The sequence below is a fragment of the Drosophila yakuba genome, chromosome 3L (genome assembly GCF_016746365.2).
Source record: "Drosophila yakuba strain Tai18E2 chromosome 3L, Prin_Dyak_Tai18E2_2.1, whole genome shotgun sequence".
Lineage (NCBI taxonomy): Eukaryota > Metazoa > Arthropoda > Insecta > Diptera > Drosophilidae > Drosophila > Drosophila yakuba.
This window is the reverse complement of record NC_052529.2, coordinates 3,117,761-3,144,155: the sequence shown is the minus strand read 5'-3', so window position 1 is coordinate 3,144,155 and position 26,395 is coordinate 3,117,761. Positions and strand designations below refer to the sequence as shown.

Genomic DNA, 26,395 nt, shown 5'->3' with positions numbered 1-26,395 from the left:
GGCTGCTTTGTCTGCAACTCGATGCCACCATTCACTTTTCGTTATTAATATATACGTATTCTTGCGTTTAAAATTATGCTAATCCCTTGAAATATGATTATGCCGAGTGACAACAGCGTGACGGGGGCGGAGGGCGTGGCTGGTCTGGCTTCGTCTGGCGGATCGGTCGCATATATGTCGGCAGGTGTGCCCATTAAAACGAGGGTTTTGTGCATAATTTGATTGCCTTTCGCAGCTAATTTCGTTTACTGGGAAACCCGAGTGCCGAGCACTCTCCTCTAATTAAATACATGAGGAAAATTTTCATATTAAATCATTTGCGAGCTCTTCTCTGCCAGCGTGGAAGTGAAACTTTTTCAATTAAAGGAGAGTCGACCTTCAAAGCAAACAAATTTCGAAAATGGAATTGCTGGCGAAAAAGTAATTTAATTAGCTTAGTCCAAATAGGAATAAACAAAACGAAACCGATTCACGGAAAAGTCCTTTGCGCCTCAACGTCTCCAAGTGAAAAACGAAAGGGTTGTGCCGACCATCGCCAGTCGCGTGCTTTTTTGGCCAAGAAAGTTTCACTTCGGCTGCTTCGGTTTTGGCGGCAGTGCCAGTCGCCAAACTTGGAGGCGCCAAAAGCAAATGGCAGAGAAATAAAACTAAGAGCTATGCAAATTGGAACTGGAACTCGCGGCAATTCGGCCAAGTGTTGACTTCCGTCATTGGCAAATGAATTTTGGAAAATTTCAAAGGCCTATAGGGAAATATACTTCAGTTTTTAGGTTTAGAATCAGTTCTATAAAATTCTAAACTCGAAAATTGCTTGACCGTTCGATAGGCTTAAACACTATCTCCTGGTTCGTAACGTCATCCGACTACCAATTGATCGCACCTTTCTTTCAATAACTCAACAACACACTTCCGGGCTGTAATTTTATCAAAATTTCAGTTGACCATGTCCGGCACTTGGTTCAAATGGACTGCTCTTCCCGGGCGGCCCAGAACCTTCGGGCTAAAAACTAATGGAAGAATTCTACGGCTTTTGGACGATGCTGTGATTCGATTTCGGCAACCGTGTTTCGAATCTTGGCGGCGTCGTAGGCGCTTTGAAGACTACGAAAAGAGAGATGTCCCAGTACGACAGCAGGTTCCAAGGATACGGCACAATCGCTTTCCAGCGACTAAGGAAAATCCTAGTCACCAAAGGCCCGAAGTTCTGCCTAGAAAGGGTGAAGTGCTTGTTCCCATTCGCATTCAGCCACCACGGAATTCAATGGGTTTCCCAGTAAGAAGATTCTTTAGCAGCTCCTCTAATGATGGAGGTTCTGGCGAACCACCGGAAAGTCGTGAAGGAAAGCTTATTAAGTTTACAGTGGGCTCTCGTATAGCAAAACCGAAGACGGGCAAGATTGAGGTATCCAAAAAAGGACCTTTGGGTTTTGAAACAACTAAGCTACCAGATCAAGAATCATCACCGCAGTCCGATTGTTTATCAGGATTATCAAAAAAGAGCACAGACAAGGATACAAATTCAGATAAAAGTACCACAAAGGCTTCTTATCAATCGGGAACATACGGGAATGAAGATGATATGCCCAAATCCTACTCAGAATACATCAGCGTAACAGGTGTAGAGCAGTGGGAACCCAAAATTCCTTCAGGTATTCATTCCCAGCAACCCGAAATATGCCAAAGTGCTAGTAACCCACCAACGGGAGGAAAACCACCAACCAAACCTCCAACTGGACCTAGTACCCCATCAGGACCCAGCAATCCTTCAAGACCACCATTTAGAAAGAATAATCCATTTAGCGGTACTGGAACTCAACCGCCTAAGAAACCAACTTTGGGAAGTAAACCTCCTGGTAAAGATCCAAAACCACCAACGGGCAGCACACCGCCCAAAAAACCAACGAAATCCAGTAAGCCGCCTAGTAAACCACCAGCAGCACCGACTTCAAGTAAGCCTCCTGGTAAATCTGCACCCTCGAGACCCACGGCACCAACAGGAGGTCAAGGTCAGAAAGGTGGAGCTGGAGGTAAGTCTGGCAAGGCTGCAGGTGGACCGCGGGTCATAACCCTCATGCCTGGCGATGGCATCGGACCGGAGATCTCGATGGCAGTCATAAAGATCCTCGAGGCTGCAAAAGCACCACTGATCTTTGAGCCCGTAGACGTGACCCCAGTGATGAATAGCCTGGGTCAGACCTCGGTGCCCGAGCAGGTCATCGAGAGTATGAACCGAACGAAAGTTGGTCTCAAGGGTCCACTGATGACGCCCGTGGGCACTGGCTTCCGCTCCCTGAATCTCACCCTGCGCCAGCTGTTCAACCTATACGCCAACATCCGCCCATGCAGATCCCTGCCAGGCGTGGAAACCGTTTATGGCGATGTGGACATTGTGACCATTCGCGAGAACACCGAGGGTGAGTACTCGGGCATCGAGCACACCCTGGTCAACGGAGTGGTGCAGAGCATCAAGCTGATCACACGGAATGCCTCGCTCCGTGTGGCCGAGTACACCTTCCAGTACGCCCTGGCTATGAAGCGGAAAAAGGTTACAGCCGTGGCCGAATCCGCTGTGATGAGGATGTCGGATGGTCTATTCCTGCAGTGCGTCCGAGAAATGGCAGCCAAATATAAGAGCAAAATGGACCAGGCGGGCATCAAATACGAGGAGTCCACCATGACCACCGTCTGCCTGAACATCGTCCAGGATCCCAAGCGATACGACATGCTGGTGCTGCCCAATCTGTATGGGGATATCATCTCGGACACCTGCGCCGGTTTGATTGGTGGATTGGGTCTGACGCCGTCGGGTAATGTGGGCACCAATGGCGCAATTTTTGAGTCGGTTCACGGAACTGCTCCGGATATTGCTGGCAAGGATCTGGCCAACCCGACTGCTCTGCTGCTCTCCTCCATAATGATGCTGCACTACATTGGATTGCACGAGCATGGGGACAAAATAGAGAAGGCAGTGCTGAAGACCATTAGGGATGATAATGTCCGCACCATGGATCTGGGTGGTAAGGCCAAGTGCTCCGAGTTCACCGAAGCCCTGATCAAAAACCTCAAGTGATCGCGTTAACTGCTGATAACTGCATTTCACTTTTAACCATTAACTGAATGTAAAACTTAATTAAAGTTCAAGCGGTCCTTGTATGCTCTTCATGTTACATTCTATTGGACTCAGATTGGGCATAGATAATTGTTTCTTATTTCAAATGCTTTGGTAATTTAATAAAAGAGACTCCCTTTCGTGCCAAATGAGTTTGTCACAGCATCCCTACCCAACATGAGTTATCTGATGGCTCTGATCACACTAATTTTGCAACAGGCTATGAAGTAACCAAACATCAGAGGAAACCGCCTGCACTTGGACGAGGAGTCAAAAGCCAAAGCAGACTGAATCAGCAGAGACCACAATGCCACTCCACCTCCACCTCCAATCCCAGTCCCAATACCCCTTCCGACGGTCCTGGAAACTGCTGAAACTGCCCCACCCCGACGAATTCCCAGCCAGCCAGTCTAACCAGTGCCAAAGTCAAAGTCGGACTGACAGAAAGCCAGAAAGCCAGAGAGCCAGTCCCAGAGTCAGAGTCAGAGTCAGTCAGTCTCTGGGCCCGATGCAAGTCATCAACCGCAGCACATGGTCGGTAACTGGTAAGTTGGAACGGGGAACTGGGAACTCTGGTTCCAGCCCACTCCACTGTCCCCTGGCCAAGTTACGTTGCATTTTTACATGCATGTTCTGTTTAGCCCGAGTCCCAGCGCAAACTAAAACTCAAACTCAAACTGCGACTGGGAGTCGATTCTCGGTGAGCTGCGTTTAAAAGAACCGAACCCGCTCCTAAACAAACCGAAACTACTAGCCAACAGCAGCAGGCAAACAAGTAGGAAGTCTAGTTTGGGGGCAACGACTTGGAGATACCCTGCTTTGTGTGCATTTTTATGTGCAGCAGACTTAAAGGCGCTTCAATGAGACTCCGTTCTTACCTTAAGATATGTATGAAGTTACAGTCATGACTTATGCCAATAATACCAATTGTAATTTCTAACGAAAGGTTACTTTGGAATAATATACCCCTTCTGTGAGCCAGAAACACTGGGTACCAGCGGAAAGAACAACACGTAAGGGCACTCCTTGGTTCGAGGTTCAGTGGAGCGTGCAAGAAAAAAGAGCAGGAAGAAAATGCCACAGAATCGGCCAAAGAGCTATATAAAAATTAAAAAGAAACCAAAGGAAAAAATTTAATTTTGTGTGCAAGAGCGGGACAAAGCAATGGTGTGTGTGTGTGTGTATGGTTGTGTGTGTGAGTGCATTTCAAAGAATTTTGATAAACAACAAAACCATCGGAGGAAGAGAGATAGGGAGCTGGAGGACCCCAGCAGAAGCGAAAGATAAACTCTGTTTTGTGTATGTGAAACAAAAGTTGAGAATTTTTCAAAGCACAGTAACCGGTTTTCGGTACCATTTCCCCCTGCGCTCCAACAACCTCACACCCCCCCAAAAAAAGAACCAAAAACTTCTGAAGCTGACACCATGAGCGTGGTCAGGAAGCGGAAAAGGGGGTGGCCTCACAAGAGGAGCAAAAGGGGCGCCAGTAAACTGGATGCGGCCTAGTTGTCGCTGTCTTCCATTCATAAGCCGCCCTGCGCTCAACTGCAGTGTAGCCCAATTTCAATTGGCCAAAACACGCAAAGGCCAAGTTCTGCTGACTTTTTGTTTTCCAGCGAATTCTGGCCCAGTTGCGAATGGCGAATAGACAACGGGCAGCTGGAAAGAAAAACACTGGGCGCCATAATTGCCATGCACCATGCACCATACCATTGCCACTGCCACTTCGCTCATTAGAATGCTAATTTGTAAATGCAATCCGTCAGTTTCCCTGGAGCTGTGAACATTTGTGCCCTCGTAATTGCCCCCGGTGATTTTGATTTCCCTGGAAATGCCGCAATACGAGTCCCACGAACGATGGCCAGCGAACTATATGCATATACATAAACGTTTAGTGCCGGCCCAGTCAATGTAAACAGATTTTAATGGAGGCAGTGGAAACACAAATGAGATCACTTCTCCCTACAAATAGAGCGCTAATAGCACGGACATACCGAGCGGGGAATTCTAGGAATAACTAAAGTATAGCAATTTAATCGCAAAGATATGAGCAGTGTTTTATCTAAGAATATTTACTTTGCCATCTTACCAGGTAATTAGCGAGTCACATCGCTAGATAAGCAAAATAATTTATATTTTTAGCATATGCCATGCGCATATTGATTACGAAAATAATCAGCAAATTAGTTAGGTTACCAGGTCCAAGGCCTCGGTATTTATAGTTATCTGACTTCTTTCCATCTATACTGTATATATTTCAAAGTGAAAATTCCCTTCCATTCGGCTTACTTTTCCATTAGCCGATAAGTTCACTCAGTTGGCGTTGCTTGAGAAGGGGTTTAGTTTGATGGCTTGTGGAGTTAACCCCAACTTGAAAACTGATTTCCCATGTTCATACACACATTTTCACGCCCAACCCATCGCCATCGCGACCCACCAGTGTTTTACCCCTCATGACATGGGTTCCGAGCACTTTTACAAAGATTTACGACCGCTGTCAATAGAGCTTTGCATAACACAAACTTCCACTCGGCAGCAGAAACAAAACAGCGTTGGCTACAAAAAAAAAGAAAGTGTTTTCGAATTTAAATCTATTTGTCACTTGCAAAACTTTGGCTACCTTTTTTTCGTACAAAGGTCGGACCACCGGACTCTGGCGCAAAAAAGGTAATGCAAAGTGGCAGTTACAAATTTGCTGAAATCAAATGCGGCATGAACAACAACGAGGTGGTGCAGAAATAGAAAACCCGATATATACGGGCCATGCAGCGAAACGTTCCATTTAAATGAGTGGGATTTTGCCCACACTTAGGTGTTCGTTTGTCCCAACTGCCAAGTCTGGATTGTCTTGGCCAAATCGCCACCCTTGTAACATTTTTCCCAATGCCCTTTTCAATCCCCGAATCCCAGAGAGGCTAAACACTCCATTGCAGAGACAAGTGGGGATGGCTGTTAGAAAGGGGTAGGCGCTTAAGTACCCTGTAAGCCACTCCTTCTAATTTCTAATTACTTAGGTAAGCCATTAAATTAATGAAGAGTAATACCCTTTCAACCTTAGGGAATAAAATTGCAGTTGCAATATATAATTTATTATTTAATCAATCTATCCCCACATTTACTAGAATCCAATACACCCTCTGAAGTGCAAATACACTGGGTGCGCCATTCTCCATTTAGATGGAACAATAAGAAACAGAGGAACAAAAATGATTTGCATTTATTTATCTTGCTGGCTCTTCATCGTCCTGCTTCTGTGTTTGAATTTGTTATTATTCTCGCACTCCGGAGGTCTCCGAGTTGGGTTTACTTGGGTTTGGTTGGGGGTACTAACTCCGTATTGTTGTGTCCGCTCCTTCCACCTCATCAACCCGATTCCAACTCCATTTGGAGCCATTCGGCGCCCTGCTCCACCCAGGCACTTCTATGCGGCGATGATAAAAATAATCCCATTTATTGTTTAATGCTTAATAAATAAAGCAATTTTTATTTATTTGCCAGCAGTTTGTTGCTGTTTGCGTTTATGTTTGCGTTTCAGTTGTTTCTTTACCATTCCGGCATCGTGCAATTGCGTTCTGCGTTCGGTGTGCTTGTGTTTTATTGATTTCTGTGCCTCGAAGATGGTTGTGGTATTGTGGTTGTTGTTAACGCCGGCAAAATACCATCAATTGTTTATTGTTTTGATAATGCGTTTGGTTGTACTTTATTATTATTTGTACTTGTGTCGAGGGTTTTGCGTGCAATTGTGGTAGACATCGATAAGACCTTCGTGTCGACGTAACAATTGCCAACAAAACTATAGTTAATTGGGATCAAATTGAATGTGGTTTGCTGCCTGAGTTTGCTGGGATCCCCATTAATTGAAATATTTGGGAGCAATAGAGTCCCATTAGAGAATGGCTTCATTCAAACTGCTGAAAATTACAAAATAGCTTTCATCAAAGACTTTTAAGTGTGAGCTTTGAATAAACTTGAATGCCAGTTATTGCGCTCATAAATATCAAAAATCTATAGCTATTCCTAGAGCTGAAACTAGTTATTCAATTTATTTATAAAAAAGATTGATAATAATCTTTGCATGGCGCCTCCACTTTGTCTGTCAAAAATATATTTTTAATAACATTGTCTTTTATTCAACTCTATGCTATGAAACTTAAAGCCTTTGAGGTTAAAGAGATCAAGTTATAAGATATTTATTTTGTTAAATGAAAAGCAGCAATGAACGCTCTTAAGTTTCAACTTGTATATCCGTTTTGTTAATCTTACCTTAACCTTTTGCTTAGTTTAGCTAAACAAAGCATTAATTTACGCTTATTGTTAACCATGGTCACACTATTCGAGCTCCTTTGCTTCGTGCTACCTTTTGGCCCCACTGCGCTGTTCCCACCATATCCTTGACTCAATCAGTGATTTAGTTCGACTTGACTTAACTTTAATTTGCTGTAACCTAAGCCCCAGATTAAGATAGAGCTCTGCATCCAATACTCCTGGCAGCCAATTGGCCTGCTCCAGGATAATCGCGTTCAAAGCCCCCCATCGGCGTGGCATTCGTTCACTCCGGCTCTCCGCTCCTCCGCACACGTGTTAAACAGGAAACCCGCTCGGGGTCTCCGTTGTTCCGCCAACTATCGCGATTCACATCCATGAACATGGCTGCCGTGCATCCTGCCCTTCCGCCTGATTTGCCCAATTGTGCAGCTATACATACATATCTGAAATGGTGGAGAGTCCTGCAAGCGGGAAGCATAATAAAATTGATTGCAATTTTCACGCTGGAAGCTTGGCTTCCCCGGAGCTCACGACCCAGTTATTCCACATGAGCCGCCGTCAAGAGCCAAGGAGCGCCTTACATGCTGGCCAAAAAAAAATATATATAAATGTAAAAAACCGGAAAAATAGCACGGAAAATGGAATATAATACAAGGGAACAACTTTTGCATAATGCGCTTGCACTTGCAAACAAAAACCCAGGCCCACTTGCCGGCTGCATAATAGATTTTCCGTCCAGCCAAACTCGAAGTGGCATGGAACTTTAGGTGCACGATGACCTTAGTTGGGGTTCATTGCCTTGCAGGTCAGCCGGTGCTGGAGCATAATTTTGGGCCTGGCTTGTTTAAAATTGCATACTGTTTATTAATTTCCAACTGCTGCTCCTGCTTCTATATACTTTCCTCGGCCCTGTTTGCCCAACTTTCCCCACGGCCTCCACCGCTGCGCTGGAGAAGCGGCTGTCGCGTCATTTAAAATTTACAACTTTTAATTGAAAAAACACTAAGCAGGATTTCGTGATGAAATATGACTGCGGCAGTTCGGATACTTAATTACGTGCATATACACGGATGTATCTGAGCCGCAACAGGTGACTGTGCAGATACTCTGCGCTCTTCGTTCGTGTCACGTAGCTCCGGAGGTTGGCTGTTTGGTTGGTTAGTTAGTTGGTTGGCTAGTTGGTTTTGGTTTAGGTTTACATTCTTAATCACCGGAACTGACTGCACTGCACTGAGTCCCATGTAACCAGGCGGCAATTAGTGTCTCGGCCACGCCCACAAAAGCCCCACCAAATCCCGTGTACCACCCAAGCACCCAACAACCCAGCAACCCACAAGGGCAACAACAATGGAGTTCGGAACGCGTAAGTTTTCTTTGGCAGGTTCGTGTTGCTGCTCTCTTGTTGCGGGTTGTTCTAGTGAGTTGAAGTGCTTTGACTTGCGAGCGTTTACAACTTTGCTTAAGCTTCTTTGGAATTTCGCAAAACATTTGAAATGGCCGGGCAAGAGCACTTTGGGAATTAAAAACTTCCTGAATGCTGTTGCCGAACTTATAACTACAACGATTGGTAAATAAAATTGAATTTCCATTGAAAGGGCTACCATAAACTGTCCCATGTAGTGTGTGGTTTTATTTACAGACCTGAACTACAAAAAACAACTAAAAATCAAATGGCACTTAACCTTGATTCAGTTATCGAATCGATTGAAATTTGAGTATAAACATAAATGTATTTGTTGATTTTTACTGCTGATCCCCAATGTGTTGTCAGCTGATCCAAGCAAACATCTCCATCGATTAAATGTTTATATTCACTCGCGTTTTTTTGTGTACATGGAAAAACATAAGTAAGCTGCAATATCGAATATCCAGTGCGATGCGTAATTCTTTTATGGGATTCTCCTTCATCAACTCGTGCAATTTCAATTATTCTCACTCGACATTTAATTGTATTAATTAAAGCAGCACGAGAATGTTCAACATTTATTACATGTCTCTGCAGCAAGCCACGCTCCTTTCCTCCTGGGTGACCGTGTCCTTATCAGCGACTTTTCCCCCTTTTCCTTCTGCCGCGCGTTTCCGGCGTTAATTGAATGCAGATTCCACCGAGATGGTGGAGCTGTGGGTGGTGGGGTTGTGGGGTTGTGGGGCTGTTTATGGTTGGCAGGGACACCCGCTTCGCACTGCCAATTAGCGCAGGGTGTGGAGAAAATGAAGGGGACAGAAACATTCTGACCTCTTAACATTCATGGACTCTGTGCATTGCCAATTTATTTTCTTTGATTGATTATGGCAAATACATTTTTTTACTTTATCGACCGGTTGATTGATGAAAATCCATGCTAATGTATTTATTCCTATTAATGAGCCATTTTGATTGCTGAGGTGTCATTGAGTGAAGAGGAAAAGTGCAAAAATAGAGGACAAACACAATAACACTTATTTTTCGCTTGGTTTTTTGTTTCGCTTTTAAGTGTTCCTCTCTTGTTTATGCAAACTTCCGGGTTTTTTCTCCTTTTGGTCCATCAAAGGCCATTGCCACGTGTCGCCAGCTGGAGCGAAATAATACACCTGCCTCTCTCGGCCTGTCCCATAAATAATTTATTAAACAAAGAGCATGCCCAATGGCAGCAGTGACACTTTAAGCAGCGCACTCGTAATCCCGAAATGTCGGCCAGCCCAACATACCCATTCCACACACTTTTTGCGCTCCGGGAGCCACTTCAATTTGCAAGCCAGACAGAAAATCATCCGAGTTCCTCCTCCTCTACAGATGGCAAAAACAAAAAAAAAACAATGGCAACAATAATAATAAAGCACATAAATAAATGATAAGTCGGCCACATGCACAAAAGGACGCGACACACGTCACGAAGGGAGATGGAAATGTCATCGGGATGGGGACAGAAAATATAGTACCACCTAAGCTGTAATATTCAGCACGGTAAAATATATAGTTGGAGTTGCTCTGAAAGAGGGTTTTGTGAATGCTAAGAGGATATGCATATCAGAAGAATAAATGAAGAGCATTGAATTGGTTAAAAGTGTATAAGAAGTTTAATGGAACCAAGAATTAATTGCCTTAAAATGTAGATATGTTTGCTTCAACAATTATTTTACTGGTAGATAATCATAAAACAGTTAAAATATTCTCATTGTCTTAAACTCAGTCTGAATGTTATAAGTTAAATAAATAACACATGGTAGCTACTCAGCACAAACTTGGCTCAACTAAATCTACATTTTCCCAACCACACGCATTGCTCCAGTTGAATCTTCCCGCTGATGATTGCAATTACATACACATAATTCCCGGCTAATGACTTGGCTAGAAGCTGCGGAGAAAATCAAAGCTAGCCGCGCTTATCTCAGCCACGTTAAGCTGGCAACATAATTCAAGTCTCACACAGACACGCAGACAGATGCACAAACACATGCGCACACACAGTAGGAAACTGACGCCGGCAAGTGTTGGCCACTTCCGTTTCCGGTTGCCGCTGATGATGCGCCTTCCATTGCCGCTGATATCGATTAAAGCTCTGCACTAAATAACTGGCAGTTTAGTCTGCGGCAGTCCTGTGACATCCTCCATTCCCAGACAATTTCGCAACTGGCAAAACTTTGACAATTTCCATGACTCGCAGACTCCCACTGAATTTAGGCAGAGTATCAAAACAACTTGGTAAAGTTTTTGCATTTCGCCAGATGTTTAGTCTATAAGGAAAACAAGAGGCCAACATTACTTCCACAAAGGACATGAACTGCTGGCCATAATTTACATAACTCTGTGCGCAATAAAAATTAATTTGCTGCCCATTTGGAAGTGCTTAATTTGTAAACGAGACCATTGGGGTCGTCATGGAATCGCTTCAAATTGCTGACTAAGGTTGGGGGTTGTATCCCAGACATACATACAAAAACACGTACATATGTATATATGCATATAGCTCTGGGTGTTGGTGGCTTTATCGGTGTTGCCTTTACATGTTTAACAAGCTGTGCTTGCCTTTTGTTGTGGGCGCAGGATAAATTAACTTTAAGGTGGCGCAGGATCAAAGAGGTAGTGTTGACCTGAGGGGGGACAGCATATTAAAGGCCCTTTGTGTACAAAATAAAACCTAACAGAACTACGAATTTATGCATTTACTTCCAATTTAACTTAGAAAAGTTATCGTACATATCAATGTATTTATTTAGTGAACAGAAGCGTTTATAAATCATGCTTGTTTAAATATACCAATAAACCTTTTCAGTTGCTTCGGGACTTTATTGAAATTTTCTATGACCTTCAAAAAATCAAGATGTAGAGCATATAGGGTATTCAAGTTTCTGCCTTGGCTGACCGCCATTCTTTAGCATTTATTTCAGAGATTTTATCGCCGCTCAACGGCAAAAGCAACATCAGCAATCCGCAAAACACGAGCAACTTTTATGGCAAAAACGCAAATGGCGATGAATGTTTGCAATAAAACAAAAGTCGAACAATGCCTTGTTGTTGTTTCTGTTTCTGTTTCTGTTTCTCTTACTGTTGTTCCTGTTTTTGTTGACTTTTTGTTGATGTTTTTGTTGCTGTTAGTGGTGTAAGTGTTCCTGTTGTTCCCGTTGTCATTGCTGTTATGTCTGTTACTGTTGTTATTGCAGCATTTATTGCTCTGACCCCCAATAGCCGGTTGATTTTAAAATACAGATCTCTGCTGCCTTCGGGTGCTGTTAATTATGCAGTTGACTGGGCGAATTTATTGTTTTTTACTGCTGGTCGAGAAATGCTTTCTGGAGATCGCACTCGACATTCACCGAATTCCCTGCACTTGACACCCATTCAGTGGAATAAATAATCAGGGAAGTAGTCTCAAGTAGCAGCATCCTCATTGCCACCAAATGGATTGCAAGAGCAACATGCTACATCGTTATTTATCGCCCAGTTGGTAGTTGATTAATAATTGTCATAGGCAAAATGCGAGACAGCGCAAAGATCTGAAAATAGAAACATCAACATTTTGCGCTCTTGACTTTGACCTCTGTGGGTGTCCCTCGATTGGAGCTTCCGCTGGCGCTGCTTGGGATCCCAGTGGGCGGACACATATACTCATATACTCGTATACTGATATACTCGTATATGACATATCCCAACCCCTTGTGGGCTCGACAAATGTCAAGTAAATCGCGCCAACTGTACAAGAGCTGCGACCTCGACAGTCCGGGGATGAGCATAAACCCCCAACTCGTACATACATTCATCCGCATGGAGAAGGACAAGTGTGGGGCGCTAAGTGGGGACCTGGGGGCTGTCTGGATATTTGTCTGTAATTCCGTTCATGTGGGCGGGCATTACGTAAATCCAGACGAGCTGGCTGACTAGCTGGCTGCCTGTCGCCGTGCATTTAATGCATACAAATTGCTCTGATTTAAAAGAGCCTGAAAATGGAAAAATGCTGAACAAATTTTTGACGCGGCTAGCCGTGGCATCTGGCATGGGTGCTGGCATTAAGGAAGAAACGACTGGTGCATCATCATCCGTAAGTCTAATGCGCCACTCAATGAGGGCGAGCATAACATCTTATGCGGCTTATATATTATACATATATGTATGTACTGCTACTGGGTTTTAAAATGTTTGTAATGGCTATATACTCTGCATTACTAAGGCTTAGTCTAGTCTAGTACCTTTCCTTCACATTTTACACAGACTTACATTTGGCACTTGGCTTATAGCCCCTCAAAATGAGGGCATTCAATCGAGTGACGGGCCACTGAAAGTTTCCATCTGTCGAATGGAAAGTCGAAATAAAATGATTAATAACTTTTGCCCATGCACTCCAAAACCACTGGATTTTTACTGGCTGTCAGAGACAGTTACCCCTGCCAAACTTTTCCAATAAGCCCCTCAGTAAATCCGGAATCTGGAATCTGCGCAGGGCATCTGGTAAGTGGCTATCAGCCATCCCAATCCGTACTCCGTAATCCGGATGCAGCTCCCCCACAACATTTTCAAAATTGTACATTCGCTTTTTGTCAAGAACTTTTCACGCTTGCCACCCCATTTCTGGTTGCATGTCAACGCGCTGCCATCGAAAGCAGACAATGTTTCCAAATCGGATGCTTTCTAGCTAGAAACTAAGTAGGATACATGGAGTTTATTAATGTGTAGCTATAAATTACTAAACTATTTATTAAAGGGGGATAGAATGCGGTGCACATACTAGACCAGCTTTACTGAGTTATTATCTTCTAAAAATACTTTATCAACAATACCTTTCAGTTAGATCTTGAAAGGTTCCCAACTTTAAAAAGCATTTAGCTTTTTTGTATCTCACGCCGACAACTCTGCTGGCAAAGTATTAGCAAACTGTGTCAGCTGCCATGTGGCACGACCCGTGGTCTCGCCGCCTGACAAACTGCAGTGCGTGTGGTGGTGCAATGTGGTGGAGTGCGGCGGTGGTGGGGTTGGGTCGATGGTGGTGCCGTGGTGGTGGAGCCAACCACTTGACGATGCGTTATTTGTCTTTCGACACGGCGCATCATCAACAGCGGGGTTGCCGTGACTCCTCATATTTTATTCAAGGCAAGTGTCATGTGCACATGAACGCAGTCAGTCGGTCGGTGAGTGAATTGCTATGCCACTTCCACTTGGCCAGGCATGAACTCTGACCCCCCATAGGAAGGCGCCTCCTGTTCCGCCCCCCCTTATTGCCTTATTGCCCCTTATTGGCCATGTCCAGCTGGTAAATGGCTTTTAATTGCCGCCATGCAGGCGAGACGATGAAGAGGTAAATGGAGGTGCTGCAGTGCATTTTCCAAACATTTTCACTCAATAAACTGCACTAAAAATAGACGCCGCCGCATGTTGAACTTTGACACACAAGCAAACAAACGAGTTACCTCTAGAGGTCGATGGGGTAAAATGGTGGAGATCTTGCCTCACGCACAAGTTGCAAGTTCTATAAACAAATCTGTTGCCATCAGATCGCGATGTCAGTCAAATGCATCCACTATTTCAGCTGTGCTCCTGTTGTTTGGTTCGTTGTTGCCACATAATTAAATCTGAATTCAAACAAATCGCGCTAAACATTTCAAAGTATTTTATGGCTGTCGGATGGATGTAAAAACGAGCGGCTAACTTGTAAATAGATAGGGGAAGTTAATGGGAAAAGCGGCGTGAGGAAAATTTGAAATGCACTCGAATCGGTTATGTTAAAAATTAGATACATTCTTATTATAGGAAGGAAAAAATTGAAATAAAAGCAGATCTTTAAATATTTAAAAATATATTTTTGTATTTATGAATAATTTTTTCGGTTAGTACATGGAATCAAATCTATCTTTACTATACAAAAATCCCTTTCAAATCATTGACTAAATTTGTGCTAACTTTCTTTCCTTTTCTTTCTTTGCAGGTAAAACAGCGCTTGCATCTGGCACCGCATTTGTAGTTTGTATCTGTATCTGGCTGAGTACACATAAGTATAAGTATCTGGAAAGTTGGCACTCGCAGTTTGGCTTGCCAGACACGCAACAAATAAGTGCAAGTGGTGCGAGCTGCTTGTTGCCTGCTTGATGTCCTAATGCCCCAAACAACAACTTTCAGCAAAAAGAAAAACAATAAAAAGGAGTAGCAGCAGCGTAAGCAAGGAAATCCGACAATTGCCAGCAAAGTCGCTTTAAACGGCAAACGGGGACAGATACAAGATACATATACAGATACAGATAGAAAGACAGGGCTACGGACAGCGGATTCTGCTGCTTGACAACAAATGATGGCAACAATTGTTGCAGACACATTGACGGCGGCAGCAACTACGAGCAACGAGGAAGGAAACTCACTTGGCAGGGGTTCAAGGAGCAGTTCGGTGGAGCAGCAGGGGGCGAGTTGTAGGATTTTTGCGTTTAGTTTTCCAGCTTCTTCTTTTTAGCTCTTGGCCTGCCGCTGACAGACGAATGTTGCACGACCGACTGAACGCACATTCCACTTGGCAATGCTGTTGAAAATAGCTGCAAGCAGCACAGTTTTGAGTTTTAATACCATTTTATGCTATTTCAAATACATAGCTCAGATTATGAAATGTTCATCTTGAATGTTTATAAAAATGACAGTTAAAGTTAAAAGTTAGCTGCTTTACACAGAAATACTTTATAGAATTTTTATATTCTCAAAAGGGAAATGTACTTGGAATCTTACAAATGTGCTGGGTTAGTGAAGCTTTTCAGCTTCTTTCTAGCTAAACTAGCAGCGCTGCTCGAATGGTCTGCAGCATGGAAAATTGATAATGAGGCGCAGACCAGACTTCACTGACTGCCATATTTGGCAGCAAATGTCCGCTACTCCCTGTGGATGGCTGCAACTGAATGAATGGCCGGAGTTGCATGAATGACTGGCTGGGCTGACCAACTGCAGATGCTATATACAGATATGCTCGTAGTAGCATATCACATCATATGGCATGGTGCACAAACTCCCCGTCAGTTTGTCTGGGGGCCGTGGAAAGCAATCAAGCGTGCGATAAGATAAACCCAAAGCCCGAAGCCAGCTTACAGCTCACAGCTCACAGCTCGGCAGACTCAACCTGACTCCCTCCCAAGGGGAAAAGTTTTAATTATGATTGACATGCGGTTGGCGTCGACGTTTCGGTTTGGTTCGGTTCGGTTCAACCTCCCCTCGCAGCGGCGGCATCGATTTCGACACAACTTAATTTCTGAAGAGGGTTGTTGATTGCCCCGCTCGCTGTGCCCCCAACTTTCAATCTTGCAATACCCTGCCACTGCTCTTCAAATGGCGGCGTTGAAACTCATCAGTCAAATGCGAGACAATTGCAACACAAGTTGCTGCCACGGACCACGGAACCATCCCTCAAAACGGGGAATCTGCCCTAGATGAGGGTTGATTATGATCCACAACGGGCGCACAACTTGCCACAAACGGGCGGAGATACAGTCGAGGGCATTGTAACATTTTGCACACAGAAATATTAAATTATGGTCGCATTAACTGCAAACACGCAACACGAACAAGTCACTCCGATTGCGTGCTTGCATAAATCTGGCACGCAACAAAAAATATTTAACTGATGGGATTACCGGCGACAGGGTGGTCCGCTTTAAGGTCCGAAAAGGGAACAGTTGTCATATCGATTTGTGAAAATTACAGAGAGTCATCTATGCCCTCGAGATGATAAGGTAGATTAAAGTCCGTTTTTGGGAGATTTTTATTGAATTTTACAGACTGAATCAGGATGTTTGCTAATTCCAGGAAGTCTAATTACAACAAGCAGATGTCTTTCCTTTCATTTAGAATATAAGTTATACATATATACACCCTTCCATTAATTTGCTTAAAAAAGTAATATTATTTTTGTTAGTTTTGGACAGCGCGATTTATAGTTCGCTTCGTTTTTATGGGCTTGTGCCAAATTATGCTTGGAATTTTGGCAAATTGTCCATTTAACAGATAAACAGATAAAACTGACTTTACCTTTCAAGCCAAACCTTTTGGCTTATTATCCTTCGTGACAGACGGGAAGACTACACATTAAAGTGAAACATTTCCCTTTATAATCCTTCGTGACAAACATCACTTATCATTCACACTGTCGTCCCGACATTATGTCAGATTTCTTATTTATATAATGGTCGTAAAGCAGCATTTCCTTTCCGCCTCACTCAACCCGCATTTGAATATTAAAGATTATGCAAACGGATGGGATGTTTTAGTTGGCCGCAGGGGGTCTGTCGCTTCCTTGAACTTTCCCAGTTTTTTTTGCTTTTTTTGCCCTTTTCTTCTGCTTTTTTTGTCATATGAGAATGGCCAACCCATTCAATAAATACACTGCAAGAAAGTCAAGTAGGAGGAGCAGCAGACAGACGAACTGCCCCCCACGGAGCCCAGAACTTCCGTTCCATTTAAGCCGTTAAACGCGCAACGCATTCATCTTAATTAACAAAAACTCGGCGAGTGGGGGGAATCAGGTGGGCTCTGTCGCTCAGTGTACGAGGGTAAACAGCCAAAAAGTTTGCCGACGCCAGCTTTGACGTCGCATGCAAAAAATACCACACACACGCACACCGAAAAAGGATTTTGTCCGCAGGAGCAAACAGCCCCTAGATTTTGAGCCACCCTAAATTCCTGTCCACCCTGGCGACGCAACAACAATGCCGCCTAAATGCCACTATGAATGATTGCCGCGGCGCGCTTTGTTCATGTTCGTTTCAAGTTTTCAAACTAATCACTGGGCAAAAACTGCAGCCTAAATAAACAATCAAAATATAACATGTTCCTTTCCTTTTAACATCGATCAATATTTTGCTTGATGCTTTCTTTTTCATTAAAAATGCATCAAGCGCTGATTTTAAAACAGAGTGAAAGTAGTTTAAGAACTTCATGCATTTTCTCCCAGTGCATTCAGGGCAGACAGACGGGACTCGGACTTTTTGTGCGGCGCAGCGGAAGTGAAGCAGAGCGGAAGCGCTCATACGCCATGTTGGCTGGCTGTGGGGCGATGTTTGAAAATTGAATAAGCGCAAGTTTCGCGTGCCAAAAATTGTGTTTCTTGTTGCCGTCCGTTTTCTTGGCGCTCCCCTTTTTCATTACCAGAAACTGGCACTAGGAAATTACTCGAGACCCGCCCGTCTTGCGACTTGCGAATTGCGACTTGCAGATACTTGGCCGGCGATAAAAAGGTCGCGACTCGAGCCGTACAACTCAATAAGCCAAGTTAACAGTCGGCTCTCGGTATCGACTCCGTTGGCTGCTTGCGTCTGTATGTGTGTGTACCACTACTACCCTTGTTGCTTGCGGAACTGACAGTTACCTAATGGCAAACATAGATAAACCATTAAGTTTTTGGGGGAACCCAGACCCAGTCAACACACAAAAAGGAAACCGAACGAAACGCGGCTACGGCAAAGTGTGCAGAGCACAAAAGTTAAATTTCAAGCGATGCCCCTGCCTGTCGCTCATATGAAATGCGATCGATAATTCGGGCTAAAAGATAAATTGCCGTTATGGCCACGCTGGGGCAGCGGCCGTAGTTGGCTAATAGCGTCGCTGATTCCATTAATTTGCCCACTGACAGCATCGAAGGAAAATCAGAAGCAGGAGCAGCTGGAGCAGGAGCAGCTGGAGACTGACCTGCCCTCATCCGGAGATCCAAGCTGAGCTCCATTAGCTCCAGGAATACCCAAATTCGGCTACGGCTTGCGCCATTTTGACACTAATTAATTGAGTTTTATTCTCTGTTGTTTTTGCTGCTGATGCTGTGGTTCCCTCCCTCTTGCAAATTTATCTTTTGCAAATCAGCCTTATTATAGCTGACGTTTTATGTGGCATTTATAACAAACTAAGAAGGTAGCCGATACTTATTTAATTTCTTTAAAACGAAAGAATTATATAATGTGCAAAGTCTGTGATAGAATGCCATATTCTACTCAAATATTGCGAAAAGAATTCGCTTTGCCCTCGACTTTCAACGAAACCACATAAAATCACACCAAAATATTTAGTATTCAGCTCGTAAAATACATCAAGCCGTTGAATTCCAGAAATCCCCTTGGGGCCTTTCAATCAACAGCGCATTAAATAAAGTGTGTGAACTCGTCGTATCTGAAATAAATATCTATGGTAATGGGTCGAATGCAAAGTGTCGCCAGGGCTCTTTCTTTGGGCCTCAAGTAAAGTCAACTATAAATAAATATTAATTAATTCTGGGGCACACATAAATCTCCAAGGAAATGCATTCCGACTGCTCCCCTACCACAAATTTCTCATATTTTTTGTATTTATTGTGAACAACGTGTGTATATGTTTTCTTTAAAAATTTCGAAATATTTCCCTTTTGCTGATTTATGAAACAAATATTTGACCAATAAAATTGACGAAAAATACCGCGGTATGCCCAAGAAAAAAAAAACAAGAAAATATTGTTGTAATAAATATAAGCTATATATAAATATTGACCGAACTGTATATCGCGTTCACAGCGAGCAAGCGAAATGTTGGCACCCAATCTTTACAGCATTAAAAAATATATAGAGAGGAAAGAGGAAATTTGGTAAAATAGGCAATGTATATTTGAAACGCTTGGTCCGTTGCCTTTTTTATGTTTTATTTTTTTGGCGCGCTGCTAAATTTAGCCGGCAAATATTTGCGGCCCAAAGCAAAGAGAGCAGAGCCAAAGCCCACCGCTTATGCAACGCAATCCGGATGGTGGATAGTGGATGCTCGGGTATTCGGATGGGGATGGGGCACAAGGATGGGCCTGTGGGGCATGGGGATATTTTCGGGGTGCCCTAGCCGTTTAATTGCCCCAGCTACCAAGTGTCAAAGACCCTGTGACCGAGTGGACCAGAGTGGGAAATCAAAAGAGAAATAAAATATCAAATGAAATGTTGACAACTTGGCAACTTTCATCGTGCAGCGCCTCATTGCGTTCAATTGGATGGCAAACCAGATTATTCTGTTTACTTATTTATTTGAGTGCAATCGCTGGTATTGAAATATATAATAAAATTCAAGAGGAAAATTGAAAAATGCACAGGAATGTGCAAGTGAGTAGGCAAAATGGGCGAAATTTCAAATTCACAATGAAGTGCAAGGGAAGCAGAGGTAATAAACCAAACATTTTATTGAATTAGTAAGGAGTTGAGTTTAATTTATTACTAGTTTGCAGAACAATAAATTTGCACATACATATTCTTAATAATGCGCACCACAAAAGCTGTTAAAAATAATTGGATAGAAAATTATAAAAAAGATAGTAAAAAGCAAGATATTAAGAAGTCTGAAGGTAAGATGAATATAAAAATACAAGTACGTCATCGTAAGCCATCGTAAACTTCTGGCATAAATTAAAGTTCCCAGCGACAATGGGTAACAAATAAATGGGGAAAAAACGAAAACGAGGCACCGCGGAGCACAGACACGTTTTTGCAGTTGCCAAATTAACGGGGCGCAGACTTTTAGCACAGACTGTCGCCGGTCGCCGGTCGTCATTGTCGCTCGCTTGGCTGCCAACTGCAGCAGCAGCAGCAACTCGCATCAACTCGCAGCAACTGCTGCAATTCTAGTATTGCCACTGCCGATGAGTCAGGCCGCATCTCTGTGCCGACGTCTCAGTCAGCAGTTTGCATTTTAATTTTCATTTGTGCATTTGGCTGTGAAAATCGCTTTTCTATATGCCAAACCAAAAAGAAAAAAAATTCAGTGAAAAAAGAGCAGCCAAATGCAATTGTAGTCGCCTTGGTTTTTTTTTTTTTTTTTGGCAATTTCCACACAAATGCAATTTTGAAAATAGTCTCCTTCATGGCCTTTTGTTTCTAAATTGAATGCGTTTTAGTTTGCATTTACTTGGTTTTTTCTGCTCCTGCCACTCCGGTATTTTCCGTTTTATATCTTTATTTTGTATACATACAATGCACGTGCTTTTTGATGATGCAATTGAAAATCGACACACGCTGCCAGAATTCAATATACACAAACATATAACTGGGTACACATCGGAACGCCACACTGTTTGGCTGCTCAAATAGCAATTGAGTGCTGTGCTAATTGTTAAGCCAACACGCTACAAACGCTAAATCAAACTGCAGCGCTAAATGAAAAAATATACATTTTAAAAAAATACTTTAATAGTGGAAGAATCCGGGCATCTGGATTTGTACAAGAGCAGCTTTGAACTGTCTAATTAAACGCGTTCAGAGTGTTGATAACGAACTATTTACACAAGCGCTTTGCTGTGAGGACTCTCAATCACCCAATCAAACAATATTCTAGACAGCCCATAGTAAACTCCTTAGGCTTTAGTTTTCTTGGAAATGTTTGCTCTTTTATTTAGTGGGAAGGGCCGGATTGGCACTTCACTCACGTAAAGTGCAACTTTCAAGTTCAACGTCACTTTAATAAAAACCGCGATAAGATTGCGTGCGAGATACGCTTTCATTTTTGATAATAAAAGTGAAATGTATGTATGAAATGTACATATGTTCTTGATAACCACAACACAGTCTACCACTGCACAAACTTGCTAAAACATTTATTTCAATAAATAAATGTCTTTTTTTGCACATTTATCCAATGGATATTAGTTTTTGAAGGTCTGAGATAAGTTTTTTTAAGATGGAGAAGAAACTATTAGCACCAGACAACTCGACGATAGCTAGCAAAGTACCAAATCAAAGCTGCAACATTGAAGTAGCAGCAACTTGCAGCAGCATCCACTACAGAAGCAGCTAGTTGCAATCACAGTCAGTTACTGCAATTGCCCCGTTTCGCAGTTGGCCAAGTGACATCAGCCACGCTGCGCCGAGGGAAAGGCAATTAAATATAATGCGTCTGCGGGATTTTCTGAAAATGAAATCCGAACAGCGCATCTATTGCCAACTCATGGCTGGCTTTTAACCAATTTAATGACTAACCAACGAACGGCCAGCGCGCCACATGTCCCCTGTGATTGATGCATTTTTATGACATTATTCGAGCGTGTGGGTGGGTTTCAACGGGCAGTGTGTACGTAATTGCTTTCAAATAGCTTGTACTAAAAAATTCCACCTACCGTGTGAGAGAAGTGCAATAGAAAGTTGGTGCCATAAAGTCTCCAGTTGGCAGCTTCATTAGCTTATTTATTTATGTATTTATTGACACGCTGCTCGACTGCGGCAGCTGAATAAACTTTTCCCGGGTCGCCGCGGCGTTTAACACTTAATTAATGCATATTTAACCGCCGGGCAATTTGAGGCGGGCTAATTACAAGACTCTCCATCGAAGACCAAATTGGGAAAAATGCGAGAGGGGTCTTCGCGGTGTTAATTTAAATAAACGGGGCTTTTTTTTCAGTCAACTCATTTGCCTAACTGCCAAAAGGCTTCGGGCCATAGACAGCAGTCACAACATTCGATTCCAGGCGGAGTTTTGTATTTTGTTGTATATTTTGTATTTTTTGTATTTTTCCGCCTTTTGACAGCCGACTGTCAGCTGCATTTAACTCGAGACGTTGTAAAATATATAACATTATCGCTTTATCGCAATTATTTACCCTTACATAAATTCTCTTCAAGTTTTTTGCCTTATCAGCGGCTTTGCGCTTGTGTTTTGAGTTACTCGTTTTTTCTTTTCGCAGACCTTGCTGAAATGCCATAAATTTGCCAATTTATTGTTTATGTTTTTTAAAGTGCAATTAGCTTTTTTAAAGCCCTTTTAGCTTGTGAGTGCAGAAGTTATGTTGTAATCGCAGGAAAACTTCAAGATTGATGAGTTCTTTCACCTAAGGGTATACGTAATCTTCTCTAATGAAGTTGGGCAAAGTTTTGAACACTAATTGATTGATCTCAAAATTAGCTGAACTTTGTACCTTCAAGTTCCTTAGTTCCTAAACCGCAGTTCATTCCTTCGTATGTTTTCCATCTCTTGTTTCTCTTATTTTTGGACATTTTCTTGCTCTGGCAAGATTTTAATTAGCTTTAATTTAGTTAATTAAATGTATTATTGCTTGCGGTGCCGCCGTTCGCCTTTGGCAGTTTATTAACAGCAATTAGTTAATTTTAGTTAATTTAGCCAGTGAACTGTGATCCCACGTTGCGCCAGTCAGGCCGCCAGTCAAATAAATAAAAATAAAAATCATAATAAAAAAACAAAAAACGACTTGTACGTTTCGATATATGCACCGATGTGGGCATATATATAAGGACACATATGACACATGGCAATGTCGGCGCCGATTTCGTGACAATTTATTGGACATATCAATGACAACGAAAATGGAAAATGCAATTGCCCGAAATCCATTTGGCATAAAGTTTGCCAAACTACTTTCGGGTTTTTCTCTCAACACACTTGGACTTTTTTGTACAACGGCTGCTGAAAATCACAATCGTAAATGTCAGTTTGCTGTGGTTTCTGTTTGCTTTTGTTGGCTAATTCTGAGATTGCAAAACTGAGAAATTGTCATCCAACTTTTTTTTTCTGCGCGTTTTTGGCTTTGCTGCCTGCCCAAAAATGGTCATGATGCAAAATGTCAAACGCAAGTCACCGCCATACACGGCGAGAAATAAGTGGTAGACATAATTAATTGATTGGCCATTCCAGCAACGTCGTCAATAATTTTATTAATTTTAATAATTGCCACTTAACACATTAAGCATATGTCAATTAAGTTGACTTTTTATTCGGCTATGGCTCATTACATTTTGGTATATTTGTTGGAATGATTTAAATTAAGTTGAAATTAGACAAATATCTATAAATCACAACATATTCGCGAAACTGGTCTGAGTAGCCAAACCAATGCCTAAGATAAATCGCAATCAGCCTTAAGTTTCTGGCCGTTTCATCTTTTCTCCCCGTGCCCGACTGCCAATTTATGGCCTGTGACCGAAAGACCGACCAACCGAGCGATCGAGCTAACTTGGCCAGGTTGTGTTGGCCAAGTTAGCCAGTTGCGGCTGTTTTGTCCGCTGTCTGTGCCCTGTCATCGTCATCCTTTTAAAGCTGCTTAGGCGGCACGCCTCACTACCAACAACGGCATTAGCAGCTGACGAGCAACAAAGGCCAAGGCATCCATCCACACCAACAGCAACAGCAACAATAACAATAACAGCCGGGGCACTAAACAACTTCATTTGCAGCGCTCTTCTTGGCATAGCTCATATTACACGCACCGTCTGCCTGTCGCCATCGACAGCGACTACATCGCTATAAGGTAGATCCTTACCTCCTCCTCCACCGCTCCCATGTCGAACTCATGCACAATTAGTCACTTGCAAGTCAATTAAGTTCCCAGCGCGGCAACCGCAACAGAACGCCGACTACCCTGCCACATGCCCCCAGATCCCCCAGTAACCCCTGAGCGACCAATGCCACACATCCCCTGACACCCTGCCACACATCCCCATGCGTTTGGGGCTGGGTGCCGATGATGATGATGATGACGATGATGGGGGAGACACACTCACGGATACCTGTGGCACCGTCTGGGACAGGGACATCACGGAGTGCACGGTGAAAAAAACCCGATTAGTATATTAGGTTTCGTTCCTAAAACACATGACTTGTGCTAAAAGTTTTGAAGGAAGAAATCCTCCATGAAATACATGGCCAAAAATAATTATAAATAAATATATAAAATAAATAATGTTAATGATGATCTTCAACACTAACATATCAGAGGTCCTTGGCCAGTTCAGGGCACATTTCACATAGTTACAAATCTTTTTTGTGACTTCTGCAGTGCCTATTTCGCTCAGTGTACCGCTGGTAGTGCGAAGGAACTAACACGGACCGCGGCACTCATTTGCAGTAAAAAGCAATGACAATGTCGGCGACAACGACTGCGACAAGAAAATTAAAGACAGACCCCGTAGACATGAACTGGAAAGCCATGGCCACTGAGCCACAAGACCTCATGGAGGAGCAGGAGCAGGAGCAAGGGGGATTGTGGTGGGTGAGAGCGGGGCTATAAGTAAAACAAAAACCGTATTATTAACGCCTCATTAAATTTTTAACGATTTTAAATTACAGTCTGCGGTGGCCAGCTAATGAATACAAATTGGCCGCAAAGTGTGTGTGCGATTGTGTGTGCGTACAATGAGCCTAAGATTAAGATACAATAATAATAATGCCTGTCTACAAGGCTCACCTATGACTGACTGCAAATAGTAATAAGACATCGGGCCATTTCTGGCCTAAATGCTTTTCAGTGTTCGACAATGCGTAATTGACATCAATTATTGAAGGGGCCACCACACCCAGATAACTACTTTAGACGCCTCTGACGTAGCCAAAAATGAATATTAATCAGCCTGTGCGCCGCCAATAGTTGTTGTTATGCCTAGCATTTTTTAATTGTATACACTTGTAACATGCAAATGAGTTTTGGACATGGACAGGGGACATGGGCACGACTATTCGCCATTAAAAAAAAAAATAAATAAAATTTTAAAATACAGAGCAGCGGGACGGCGAAGAGGTCAGGGTGCTCTGATATATCACGACTTTGACTTTCCGAGGCAAACGATCCAAAATACCCAGCCAATCCAATCCAATCCAAACCAATTCGAGTGACCAGCAACACCAGGCCTATGAATATTCAAATTTAGTTTTTCCATCGCTGTGAGAACATTCAGCCTTTGTTCATGCTCGACTTTAATGATTTTTCCTATGTTCGCTTGGCAAATTAAGTGTATAATTAACAAATAAATTGCTTCCCTTGACGTTTATTATGTGACAGCCTATCCAAATTCTTGAGACAAACAACAGTGAATGAATTTGAATGGAACACTCTTTTGACAAAACTATTTATTTTGGGCATCTCTGTCCGGTTGACACGCTTTGAATATGTCTCAGTTATTAGCCAAAGTCCAAAACTTTGTTGGGAATATTTTAATTTATTGTTTTGCAACCGAGACAGTTCCCAGCGAAATATACAAAAACAGGTATTCATTCTTTACTTTTTTATTACTCATAAAAAATGGGGCAAAAGTATCTCAAGTAATTATTACTTGGCAAAATATGGCCAAAATTAAAGCAATCATTATAAAAAGAAAACGAAACTATAAATTATATACGATTTAAGTGCCTTAAAAATAAAATATACATTTTATGATAAACGTTGGTTTTTTTTTTTGTGCACAACTAGAATTTATCTTGACTTATTACTTTCGATCCAATCAACTCGAGGGTTAAACATTTTCTACAATTTACTTCCGCATCCATTGGCAGCATTTTTGTCGATTTTGTTGGCATTTCATTTGGCAATTTCTGTGGCATTTTTTTTTTTCCTTTTTGAATTTCTTTTATATTCTATGGCGAAAAAAATTCGCCTTCCCTCTGACATAATTTTCTCGAAAAGAAAATAAACGAGTGGCTCGCACGCTCGCCGGCTTTTTTGGCCATTCCTCATGCCGGTATTGTGTTTGTTGTTGCTCTTGTGTTTGTTGTTGTTATTGTTGTTGTTGGACGGACGATTTAATATCAAAGCAAGCCGCCAGCAGACACAGGGCATATATAAACATATAGTGTATAGTTATATACGACTGCTG

General features: G+C 42.6%; 2 protein-coding genes and 1 long non-coding RNA gene across 3 annotated transcripts in view; 2 read left to right on the top strand and 1 right to left on the bottom strand.

The window, feature by feature from the left end:
* Positions 1–26,395, top strand: part of LOC6532648 (division abnormally delayed protein) — a 64,225-nt gene that overhangs the window by 8,148 nt on the left and 29,682 nt on the right. The window lies entirely within an intron of this gene.
* Positions 808–3,162, top strand: LOC26534935 (probable isocitrate dehydrogenase [NAD] subunit alpha, mitochondrial). The gene has a single exon (XM_015194026.3). The coding sequence runs from the start codon at positions 944–946 to the stop codon at positions 3,068–3,070; it is 2,127 nt and encodes a 708-aa protein (XP_015049512.1). The 5' UTR covers positions 808–943; the 3' UTR covers positions 3,071–3,162.
* Positions 8,981–25,907, bottom strand: LOC120321613. The gene is made up of 2 exons (XR_005561330.2): positions 15,197–25,907; positions 8,981–10,142 (listed from the first exon to the last, which is right to left on the bottom strand). It is a non-coding gene; the product is annotated as an uncharacterized LOC120321613 (long non-coding RNA).

Bases quoted from the DNA above. Each gene is read 5' to 3' on its own strand.
- LOC26534935 (XM_015194026.3), top strand. From the start codon at position 944: ATGTCCGGCACTTGGTTCAAATGGACTGCTCTTCCCGGGCGGCCCAGA.